We start from the raw sequence: 11,103 nt of genomic DNA on the forward strand, positions 1-11,103 counted from the left end.
ATTTTCTCAATTTGTAAACTACGACGTCTATTTTAAACAAATAAAATATTTTAAACATTCACGAGCTCTGATTCGTCAACTCTGTCCCACTGTATGCTGGGAGTTCTTTAAGTGTTCTTTAAGGTTCTGTAAAGTTCTTTATGGATCTTTAAGGGTTGAGGTACTAGACCTGGAACAGATCCAGAGAACAGAAGAACACACTGATCGATGTTGAACCGTGACGTTACTTCAGATGTCTCTGATCTTTCTGTAACCGGATCAGCTGACCCAGGCAGGGTCCGCCATGGACATCACAGTTCACCTGTTCAGGACTGATCCACCTGTGCAGAGACTCAACAGGTAAAGTCACATGTTGTGGAGAATTTGCTGAAGTCAAAGGTCAGTGGTGAGGTCAGGAGTTCAGACAGTGTTCAGGAGCCTCTGATGTCTGATGCGTTCACATTTATTGATCATTAGAGACTCAAAGTTCTGTTGGACTCATGCTGGTGGTCAGACTTTAACCCTCTACAGACAACACCACAAATACTGAACGCCCAGAACCAGACACAGACTTCGAGGTCCACGCCTGACCCAGACTAACCACCGCGGGACCTCGAGGTCCACGCCTGACCCAGACTAACTACCGCGGGACCTCGAGGCCCACGCCTGACCCAGACTAACTACCGCGGGACCTCGAGGCCCACGCCTGACCCAGACTAACCTGAGCATGGAAAACACACAGTTAATAAGTTTAATTAAGTTTGATGTTTATATGTAACTTTAACTCAAAGTTTAGACTCAAACAGACGGATGAACAGGAAGTATTTTATTTTTAAAGATTGTTTCATTAAACAGGTTGTCTTAAGGTTGTCTTCAGGTTGTCTTTAGGTTGTCTTCAGGTTGTCTTTAGGTTGTCTTCAGGTTGTCAAAGAACTCCTGCAGTACGTTCTCCACCTCGTCTTCGCTGTAATCTCGAACCACGAACAGTTCCCCGTCATCAGCACCACGAATCATTGCAGAGAGACCTGAGAGACAGACAAACAAACAGGAAGTGACGTTTGCTCTGTGGAGGAAGTTAAAGACCTGTCGTCATGGAGACAGGGAGCTGGTATGTTCTGTCAACGCTACACAAACAGGAAGTGATCTCACTGCGTCCTGACGATGGTCTGAACAAACAGAAGATTTTCTTCTTCATGTCGACGGCTCGGCCCAGCTCGTAGCCGACACCCAGAGACGGCTGCGTTACCTCGGCAACAACCACTGCACAGAAACAGAGGTCACACAGAGGTCACGCAGAGGTCACGCAGAGGTCAGGCGCCTGCAGACGATGCTCAGGGACAAACATTAACAGGAAGCGCTCTCACCATCTGACTGTCGCAGCCAATCCACGTCTCTGTCATGGATCTGTCTGTCTGCTGCTGCTGTCGACGCCTCTCCTGTCCAATCACAGCACAGCAGGTCAGTGACATCACACTCAGTGAGTTCAGCTCAGTAATCTGAGTAACCGGAGTAATCTGAGTAATTTGAGTAATCTGAGCTCAGATCGACTGTGATGAGTTTTAATGTTTATTCTGAACACACACACACATATACACACACACACATACATACATACACACACACACACATATACACACACATACACATACATACATACACACACATACACACACACACATATACACATACATATACACACATACACACACACGCACACATACATATACATATACACATACACACATACATATATACACACACACACACATACACAGGTCTGTCATTGGATAAATCCGGCCTCACCTGTTCAGGTGTACATGACTCTATAACTAACCAGTGTATCATATTTACTCAGTGTGACCTCTGACCTCTGTCACTCAGCTGTTCGTCGCTCACGTGCTCGGTCAGCACGGTTCCAAACGTCTGAAGTTTGTTGACGATCTTCCGGTACAGAGACACGTCATCTCTGCCGCCACGGATACTGCCGCAGAAATACACCTTCATCCTGTCTGCCTGTCTGTCTGTCTGTCTGCCTCTGTCCTGTCTGTCTGTCTGTCTGCCTCTGTCCTGTCTGCCTCTGTCCTGTCTGTCTGTCTGTCTGTCTGCCTCTGTCCTGTCCTGCCTGTCTGCCTCTGTTCGTCGTTTTCCCGCGCTAAATGCAAACGAGGTTCCTTCCGCGCGCTTTCTCTGCCCTGCGCATAGTCTCACAGGAACGCGCAGACCGCTTCCTTTACTCTGATTGGCTGGGTTTGAACTGCCTGACAGTCCGTGCACAGGGCAACAAACTGTCCAAAGTTTTATTTTGAAAACCTGTTTCCGTTTTTCTGCTTTATTTACTGACATACCTTCCAAAATAAAGGTTTATTACCTCATTATGCTTTTATGAGTGGATAACATTTAAAGTCTGCTCCTCCAAATTAAAAGTGTTTATTTGAACACATTAAATCATCGTTAAGTTTATTAGAGTCTCAACAGGAAGTATAAATACAGGAAGATATCAAAATAAAAGCCCAGAACAAAGAAAACGTACAAACAGAAGAAAAACAAGACGACAACTCGTCGTCCCCTCCTCTCGTCAGCATCCTTGTCCTCTCAGTGTTGTCCCGGTCGTCCCAGTCTTTGTGTCCTCAGTGTGGTCGTTGTCGTCCCCGTCTCCGTGTCTTCAGCGTGTCCTCTGCGTCCTCTCAGGGTGGTCATTGTCGTCCCCGTCTCCGTGTCCCCTCTGCGTCGTCGTCCCAGTCTTTGTGTCCTCAGCGTGTCCTCAGCGTGTCCTCAGCGTCACGTTCACAATCAGGTCGGGCACATCTCGGGCGACCCGCTGCATCGGGGCCAGGTTTGGTCCCTCGAGAGAGTCGAGCAGTCCTGAAAGACAGACAGGAAGAGGACGTCGTCTCACTCTGACACACAGACAGCATCAGTCATCACATGACATCACATGACATCACATGACGCCTCTCTGACCTTCGACGATCTTGTGGTAGGTGAAGTGCAGGTAGAGCAGGAAGAGCATGTGCAGCACAGACAGAGTCCCACAGAGGAGGAGGCGAGGAGTCTGTCCCACCGTACGAGACAGCAGCGCCGCCACCTGACAGGACGACAGACAGCAGGTGAGCTCTGAGGCCACACGGGGCTGATGGGAAATGTAGTGTGACTCACCATGCGCAGCGTGGACAGGCCTCCAAGCAGCAGCCACAGGACGTAGAACAGAGCGTGGAAGTCAAAGTTATAGGTGACGAGGAGGACCACGCAGTGACCGAACAGCCCGTAACCCTGGAGACAGACAGGACGTGATGTCACTCAGTGTCAGGCAACTGTCAGACTTCCTGTTTCACCTGTCGGTGTGAGACTGACCAGCAGCGACAGCGTCTGCAGCATCGTGATCTGAGAGTTCACCAGGTACGCCAGGAAGTAGATGAAGGACGAGACGCCGAGCCAGTAACCGAAACACGTCCCGATGGCCGTGCCCATGAGCGTGCCCTCCCTCTGACATCACACGTTAACACACGCACATCATGACATCACACGTTAACACACACACATCATGACATCACACGTTAACACGTTACACACACATCATGACATCACACAGGTGTGTGTGTGTGTGTGTGTGTGTGTGTGTTCTTACGATCACAGTCCCAGACGTCTTCATCCCGTGCAGAAGGATCGCCACCAGGGTGAAGACGAGCATCAGAGGACCGTACAGCTCTCCAGCGATCTTCTACAGAGGGGACACGGTCAGAGCCAGAACCTGGACCAGAGCCTGGACCAGCCAGGTGATTCATAAACTGGTCTTTTATTGTGAAAAGCCAGATTATGGATTAATTAAGTGACATCATATCATGTTCATGTCCTTCATAATGAAAGTATTCATTCTATCCTGTTTTATTTTGAAAGGTGTGTAAGTAATCAGATTACAGTTACTCCCTGACATCACACAACTTGATGCAGCATCATGTGACTGAACCTGAACTGGACCAAGTGAGACCAGGTTCTGGTTTTGACCTGGTCCCCGTCAGGTGTGAGAACAGACAGGAAGTGGCGTGCATACCTGGGGGAAGTTGATCATGCGGACAGGTATCATGGACTCGACGAGCCTGAGGAGACAGTTAGCATGTGTTAGCACGTGTTAGCATGGGCGATGTATACTCGATAAATATCGATACTTTACCTGTCTGGATAATTTCATACGTCTGTTATTAATGGCCGCTGGTAAATCGCACTCCCACCACTCATACTACAAATCCCACAATGCACTGCAGCAGCTGACACACAGGTGAAGACCTGTGCAGCACCTCTGATCCTGCTGCTTCGGTTGTTTACTAATCAGTGTTGACAACTTAGCGACTTTGTCGCTGTATTTAGAAACTTTCAGACCGTCACGAGACTCTGACGTGACGACGTCAGTGAGCGGCGGAGACCTGGACAGACGGGAGGACGAATGAACGGGAACTGGTGACTCATGGGAAGAACTCGCGCTGTATCGATGTTAACGAGATGAACTCGCGCTGTATCGATGTTAACGAGGTGAACTCGTGCTGTATCAATGTTAACGAGGTGAACTCGTGCTGTATCGATGTTAACGATGTGGCCTTGTGCTACGCCACGTTTGGAAATATATCGCTACAGATTAAAATATCGATGTCGCCCAGCCCTAATAACAGGAAACAGGAAGTGACATGCCTACCTGCTGCGGACCTGGACTGGCTCCACGTCGAAGTACGGCCTCAGGATGTCGATGTTGGCGTACAGGTTGAAGGCTCTGGACGCCTGACGCTTCCCCGCCTGCCACACCTGAACACACACACACAGGTGATCAGCATCCACCAATCACAGAGCAGAACCAGGGCACTCAGGTGTGGACTTACCTCATCAGCCACCTGCCGGCCCAGCTGCCCCTTTAACCCCTTCATGCCCAGGAACTCTCCGTCCTCTGCGCTGTCGTCCTCTGTGGCAGCCGCCTCCGCCGCCACCTCCTCCTCCTCCTTCATCCTCTGGTGCATCTCGCCCATGTCCTCGAAGCTCGAGCCAGATGTGTCGTCCATGTTCTCCATGTCCACCACGGCTGAGCCGCCGCCCTGAACGCCACACGAGAGGGGCGGGGTCAATACGAGAGGGGAGAGGTGAGAGTCGGTACTTTGACTACAGGAAGGTGGACTTTTGTAGTTTTCAGGCTGTTAGCTTGTTATTTAGTTGTGTTTAATGACAGGTTAGCCTGTTGCTATGCTAGACACGTTAGCTCTGTCGTAAGCCCGTTAGCTCTGTCGTTAGCCCGTTAGCTCTGTCGTTAGCCCGTTAGCTGTCTGGTTAGCCCGTTAGCTGTGTCTTTAGCCTGTTAGCCCGTTAGCTCTGTCATTAGCCCGTTAGCTCTGTCATTAGCCCGTTAGCTGTGTCTTTAGCCGTTAGCCGTTAGCTGTGTGGTTAGCCCGCTAGCCCGTTAGCTGTGTGGTTAGCCCGTTAGCTGTGTGGTTAGCCCGTTAACTGTGTCTTTAGCCCGTTAACTGTGTCTTTAGCCCGTTAGCCCGTTAGCTGTGTCTTTAGCCCGTTAGCTGTGTCTTTAGCCCGTTAGCCGTGTCTTTAGCCTGTTAGACCGTTAGCTGTGTCTTTAGCCTGTTAGCCCGTTAGCTGTGTCTTTAGCCTGTTAGCCCGTTAGCTGTGTCTTTAGCCTGTTAGCCCGTTAGCTGTGTCTTTAGCCCGTTAGCTGTGTCTTTAGCCCGTTAGCTGTGTCTTTAGCCCGTTAGCTGTGTCTTTAGCCGTTAGCCTGTTGCTGTGTCTTTGCCTGTTAGCCCGTTAGCTGTTCTTTAGCCTGTTAGCCCGTAGCTGTGTCTTTAGCCTGTTAGCCCGTTAGCTGTGTCTTAGGCCCGTTAGCGTGTCTTTAGCCCTGTTAGCTGTGTCTTTAGCCCTGTTCTTTAGCCCGTTAGCTGTGTCTTTAGCCTGTTAGCCCGTTAGCTGTGTCTTTAGCCTGTTAGCCCGTTAGCTGTGTCTTTAGCCTGTTAGCTGTGTCTTTAGCCCGTTAGCTGTGTCTTTAGCCCGTTAGCTGTGTCTTTAGCCTGTTAGCTGTGTCTTTAGCCTGTTAGCTGTGTCTTTAGCCCGTTAGCTGTGTCTTTAGCCCGTTAGCTGTGTCTTTAGCCTGTTAGCCTGTTAGCTCACCTGGATGAGGTGGTCATCGAAGCTGCCCCACGGTTCCGTGTTCGTGTTTCTGTTCCCGGAGCCCGCAGACATGTTGAGCCAGTAGTGTTCGGTGTCAGTCCGGTTCGGCGTGACCTCTCCGGTTGTTCTGGTTCGGACTGACGGGCCTGGATCTGCTCTCCTGGCCGTCCGAACTCAGATTGTTTTGGTCGAACATTGATCACACAGCAGAGACTGACTCCGCCTCCCTGCGCTCACGCACGAAACGTGATGACGACACCGCCCGGGTCACCGTGGCCGCCGGAATGTCGCGAGTCGTCCCAACTCTCGCGATATTCTGACGTCTGTATTTTCCTTGACGTCATCGACATTGGGCACAGCTGGTGGAAATCACCGGCTGTACCGGAGCCTTTCCCCGTTCACCCGTGTGACCGAACACACGCGTGACTATTGATACATCGAAGCCGAGAGTCCAAAGCAAAGGCCCCGCGGTGAGTTGGACCGTGTGCGGCTCAGAAACCCGCCGCTTTGACGGCTAGCGCGGCGGCTAGCGAGTTAGCTGTAAAACTGTAAGCAGAAGCTAAGCTTAACCTGACAGCTTTGACTCGGGTTTACTCGGGTTAGGGTTTAAACTCGGGTTAACTCTGGTTTACTCGGGTTAGGGTTAACAGAGCAGTTTCTTTTAGTGGTTTCAAACATTAGCGTCTTGACCTTTAGCCCGTCTTTAGGCCCGTCCTTTAACCGTCTTTAAGTCTTGCCGTCTTTAACCCGTCTTTAGCCCGTCTTTAATCCCGTCTTTAGCCCGTCTTTAGCTCTTGTCCTTTAACCCGTCTTAACCCGTCTTTAGCCCTGTCTTTAGGCCCGTCTTTTAGCCCGTTTCTTTAGGCCGTTACCCGTCTTTAACCCGTCTTTAGCCTGTCTTTAACCCGTCTTTAGCCCGTCTTTAGCCCGTCTTTAACCCGTCTTTAACCCGTCTTTAGCCCGTCTTTAGCCCGTCTTTAGCCCGTCTTTAACCCGTCTTTAGCCCGTCTTTAACCCGTCTTTAGCCTGTCTTTAGCCCGTCTTTAGCCCGTCTTTAGCCTATCATGGGTTTTATGATGACGCCACACAGTACCAGGGTCCAGTGTGTGATCCGGTTCTCTCATAACATCAGTCATTATGTGTGCTGGGGAACTCTCAGCTGTGGTTCCTGGTCTTCTTCCTCTTACAGAGTGAGTGACGGAGGCTTATCTCTGAGTTCCAGGGCAGACCTGCGGGTCCAGATAAGACCCGAGGCCGGGTCCAGATAAGACCCGAGGCCGGGTCCAGCAGACCGGATATAAACAAACATCAGCTGTTTTTAAACTGAGTCTGCTGTTTGTCACGTGACTCGAGGTCAACGTCAAAGTGAGTTATCAGCTGTTGATCACTGATAGACGATGTGTTTGTGTTCACGTGTCCTCCGGCCCCCGTGCGGCCCCTCCGGTGTGTGTGTGTGTGTGTGTGTGTGTGTGTGTGTGTGTGTGTACGTGCGGGCCTGCAGACAGACAGTGAACAGTTTCCGCATTCCTCTGAGCTCCGACCGCAGGACTGACAGAACAGTACCCAGCTGTGAGCGCTCCTTACCGGCTGAACTGTGACATGAGGTAACTACACACCACCGACTTTATGCTGTCCCCGTTTAAACCGTGATCAGGAGGTACGGAGAGCAGGAGGAGTCAGCCTGGCTCGAGCATCAGCACACATACTACCTAGTACTAATGCTACACTGTAGGGATGCACCGAAATTAAAATTTTCGGCCGAAACCGAATAAAAATTAAATGGTTGGCCGAATACCGAAACCGAATATGAAATGTGGTTGTTAAAGTTTTCACTATTTTTTTACTGTTGCATAAATGGCCTAGAATAAATTTGTAGACATGTTCTTTCAAAGAAAGTAAATGTTGATTTAATATCCTTCAAATATTCCAGTAGAATTTCCAGTTAGTATAATTATTATTTCATTTATACTGTTAGAAAGCCCATGTTGTTTTAGTCACTGTTAATTTGTTCTTGAAAGAAATACTAGTTTTGTTATATTTCCGGTGAATTTCCCTTTTTCCCACGTTCATGAACGGTAAGAATCGGTAACCGTGGTCACCGCGCACGTTGTTTCGTTGCGTCAGTTGCGTCACGACACTGTTCGGCCACTCCACCGAAAGCTGAAAATGCGGTGCATCCCTACTACACTGTACAAGTACCGCAACCAAAGTACTAAAATTCTACAGTAAGAGTACTCCGCATTATTCATAATAAGTACTACACACAGTTTACCAACTTTAAAGTACTGTCACAGGAAAGTACTGCAGTAAAAATACTGTGTCTGTGTACTTTGAGTCTATGCAGCTGATTATTCATACACAAGTCCTCATCTGGTCTGTGGAGGTCTGTAGAGGTCTGTGGAGGTCTATGATCGTCTGTGATGGTCTGTGATGGTCTGTGATGGTCTGTGATGGTCTGTAGAGGTCTGTGATGGTCTGTGATGGTCTGTAGAGGTCTGTGATGGTCTGTAGAGGTCTGTGATGGTCTGTAGAGGTCTATGATGGTCTGTAGAGGTCTGTGGAGGTCTATGATCGTCTGTGATGGTCTGTAGAGGTCTGTGATGGTCTGTAGAGGTCTGTGATGGTCTGTAGAGGTCTGTGGGCAGAGGTCTATGAGTCAGTGTCTGTGATCGTGGTCTAGGTATGTCTGGAGGGTCTGTATGAGGGTCGTAGATGTCTGTGAGGTCTGTAGCTAGGGTCTGTAGATTGTCTGTTGCTTGATTCTGTACGAGGTTCTATATGTCTGTAGAGAGGTCGTGGATGTTGTGTATGTCTGTGGATGGTTGTGATCGTTTGTGAGGTCTGTGGAGGGTATATCGCTGGTCAGCTGTATGGGTCTTGAGGATGATGTTGCTGGAGGTCTGTGGTGTCTGTGAATGGTTCTGTGGAGGGTCTGTGATGGTCTGTGGAGTCTGTGGCGGTCTGTGGATGTCTGTGGGTTCTGGAGGTCTGTGATGGTCTTGGGTTCTGTGGAGGTCTGTGCGGTCGTGTGTCGGGATGTCTTGGTCTGTGGAGGTCTTTGATGGTCTGTGAGTCTGTGATGGTTGGGACGGTTGTGTGGTTCTGGGAGGTCTGTGGGTTATCCAGCTGTTGTCGTCTGTAACAGCTGATAGTGAAGCAGTGGCGCCCTGAGGCCACGCCCCACACCATCATGACAACAGTGTGGATGGATGTCATGACAGCGTCAGAGTTCCTTGCATTTTTAAAATAGCTAGGCGTCTGATTGGGGCTATACTGCGGTGGTTTACCGTGGTTTACTGGTGGTTACGTTCCACACTCTGACCAATCACGATGCACAATGCAGCTGTGATATCAGCTGAGACTCTGACCACAGCACTGAAGTGTTTGTGTGTGTGTGTGTGTGTGTGTGTGTGTGTGTTTCTGTTGTGTGTGTTTCTGTGTGTGTGTGTGTTGTGTGTGTGTGTGTGTGTGTTTGTGTGTGTGAGAGAGAAGAAGTGAGAGTTTCATCATGGTTGGTCACATGACAGGAAGTCTGCGCTGACTTTGGCAAATATTAAAGTTTTATTTTGACCACTCTGGCCCTGTCTGCTTCTGTTTCCTGTCCAGGATGGCGTTAGCAGAGCGGGCGGCCTGACTGAGCAGTGTCGACAGGCTCAGGATCAGCTGGAGGACGCCCTCAGCGGCGTGATGAAGGCCGAGCAGCTGCTGAGGGAGGAACACAAGAGAGGTGAGCGCGCTGTGAACCTCCACGATCCGACCAGCGAGGGCCATTTTGTTTTTAGTCCAATGTTCAGCTGATGAACCATCTGTCAACACGCTGAGTCAGCTGATCAGAGCCAAGGTGCAGGACAAACACGTTTGTCTCACCTGAACGCCACCTGACTGAGAGATCAAAGTACACACACAGACACACACACGCAGACACACACACAGACACACATGCAGACACACAGTTAAAAAACAGGCCTGCAGGTCTTTACCTGCGGTCACCGTGGTAAAAAATAACCATAGTCAGGTCACATTACGTGTGTGTGTGTGGTGTTGTGTGTGTTGTGTGTGTGTGTGTGTGTGTCAGACAGTATATAAGACAGAGAGACGAGCTCAGATCACAACATACTGAGGACAGACAGGTTAGGACCTCTGAGAGCTACAGTTCTGTTGTAGTGGACTCTTCAGGTAACTCTGACTCTGATCACATATGATCCATGTCTGTCTGTCTGTCTGTCTGTCTGTCGTCTCTCTCACCTGTGTGTCTGTCTGTCTGTCTCTCTCACTGTGTGTCTGTCTGTCTCTCTCACCTGTCTGTCTGTCTCTCTCACCTGTCTGTCTGTCTGTCTCTCTCACCTGTCTGTCTCAGGTGCGTGCTGAGCTGCAGAGCTGTGTGAGTCGTCAGCAGGAGGCGCTGCGGTGCAGAGAGGTGTGGCTGCTGGGACAGATCGAGTGCTGGAGCAACTCAAGACCGAGACTCTGCAGAACCAGCTGACCCAGCTCTACCAGGTACTGACCCAGACCACAACCAGGCCATTCATCTGGTCCATATGAGCTAGCAGCAGCGTCAGAACAGAATCTCATGTAAACAGTGAACACAGCGACAGAAACCTCTGAACCGGCAGTGTCCGGTTTAACAGTGAACACAGCGACAGCCTCTGAACCGGCCGTGTCCGGTCTACAGGAAACACAGCGACGACCTCTGAACCAGCAAGTGTCCAGTCTACAGTGAACACAGCGACAGAACCCTCTGAACCCGGCAGTGTCCAGTCTAACAGTGACCACGCGACAGAACCTCCTGAACCAGCGTGTCCAGTTCAACAGCTCCAACCCCCCGAGCTACTCTTCAGCACTCTTGAACCGGCCAGCGGTTACCCCTCTAACAGTGCACACCCGAGCCATGCTTCAGCACCCTCTTGACGGCGCACCAAGATGTCACAGTTTCTGTTCAACCGCTGACCCCGCTGATACAAGACCCTCTGAAACCAG

At 50.1% G+C, this 11,103-nt stretch overlaps 3 protein-coding genes across 6 annotated transcripts in view; 1 reads left to right on the forward strand and 2 right to left on the reverse strand.

The window, feature by feature from the left end:
• Positions 1 to 832: 832 nt before the first annotated feature.
• Positions 833 to 2,072, reverse strand: dnph1 (2'-deoxynucleoside 5'-phosphate N-hydrolase 1). The gene is made up of 4 exons (XM_010753860.3): positions 1,848 to 2,072; positions 1,344 to 1,415; positions 1,129 to 1,239; positions 833 to 1,004 (listed from the first exon to the last, which is right to left on the reverse strand). Exons 1-4 carry the CDS (start codon positions 1,981 to 1,983, stop codon positions 886 to 888), a joined length of 438 nt encoding a protein of 145 aa, XP_010752162.1. The 5' UTR covers positions 1,984 to 2,072; the 3' UTR covers positions 833 to 885.
• Positions 2,073 to 2,390: 318 nt separating this feature from the next.
• yipf3 (Yip1 domain family, member 3) lies at positions 2,391 to 6,334 on the reverse strand. Of its 2 annotated transcripts, XM_027275513.1 has the most exons (10): positions 6,127 to 6,334; positions 4,845 to 5,054; positions 4,664 to 4,770; positions 4,028 to 4,073; positions 3,605 to 3,697; positions 3,331 to 3,462; positions 3,136 to 3,249; positions 2,941 to 3,064; positions 2,727 to 2,841; positions 2,391 to 2,614 (listed from the first exon to the last, which is right to left on the reverse strand). In XM_027275513.1, exons 1-9 carry the CDS (start codon positions 6,196 to 6,198, stop codon positions 2,741 to 2,743), a joined length of 999 nt encoding a protein of 332 aa, XP_027131314.1. In that variant the 5' UTR covers positions 6,199 to 6,334; the 3' UTR covers positions 2,391 to 2,614; positions 2,727 to 2,740. The 2 variants fall into 2 exon arrangements, with proteins under 2 accessions (XP_027131314.1, XP_027131312.1); XM_027275511.1 differs by having other exon boundaries at positions 2,391 to 2,841.
• Positions 6,335 to 7,341: 1,007 nt separating this feature from the next.
• Positions 7,342 to 11,103, forward strand: part of ncoa4 (nuclear receptor coactivator 4) — a 10,160-nt gene continuing 6,398 nt past the window's right edge. Inside the window, exon 1 of one of the 3 annotated variants that reach the window (XM_027275502.1) lies at positions 7,342 to 7,491. Coding sequence is in view for 1 of the 3 variants with exons in the window: in XM_027275501.1 (XP_027131302.1) it covers positions 7,726 to 7,730 (5 nt within the window). In the remaining 2 variants the exon portion in view is untranslated. Of the gene's footprint in view, positions 7,492 to 7,587; positions 7,731 to 10,483; positions 10,624 to 11,103 lie in introns of those variants that run through there. The other 2 variants (XM_027275501.1, XM_027275503.1) reach the window with 2 other exon arrangements.

Source organism: Larimichthys crocea, unplaced genomic scaffold (genome assembly GCF_000972845.2).
Source record: "Larimichthys crocea isolate SSNF unplaced genomic scaffold, L_crocea_2.0 scaffold143, whole genome shotgun sequence".
Classification (NCBI taxonomy): Eukaryota; Metazoa; Chordata; class Actinopteri; family Sciaenidae; genus Larimichthys; species Larimichthys crocea.

What these genes read in the sequence shown, in the direction of transcription:
- dnph1 (XM_010753860.3), bottom strand. Translation starts at nt 1,983, where the DNA reads ATGAAGGTGTATTTCTGCGGCAGTATCCGTGGCGGCAGAGATGACGTG. An exon ending in TTGGCTGCGACAGTCAGATG is followed by an intron (nt 1,240 to 1,343) that starts GTGAGAGCGCTT and finishes GTTTCTGTGCAG; the next exon opens with TGGTTGTTGCCGAGGTAACG. An exon ending in CAGACCATCGTCAGGACGCA is followed by an intron (nt 1,005 to 1,128) that starts GTGAGATCACTT and finishes TCTGTCTCTCAG; the next exon opens with GTCTCTCTGCAATGATTCGT.
- yipf3 (XM_027275513.1), bottom strand. Translation starts at nt 6,198, where the DNA reads ATGTCTGCGGGCTCCGGGAACAGAAACACGAACACGGAACCGTGGGGC. An exon ending in TGCAGACGCTGTCGCTGCTG is followed by an intron (nt 3,250 to 3,330) that starts GTCAGTCTCACA and finishes GTCTGTCTCCAG; the next exon opens with GGTTACGGGCTGTTCGGTCA. An exon ending in GCCTGTCCACGCTGCGCATG is followed by an intron (nt 3,065 to 3,135) that starts GTGAGTCACACT and finishes TCGTCCTGTCAG; the next exon opens with GTGGCGGCGCTGCTGTCTCG.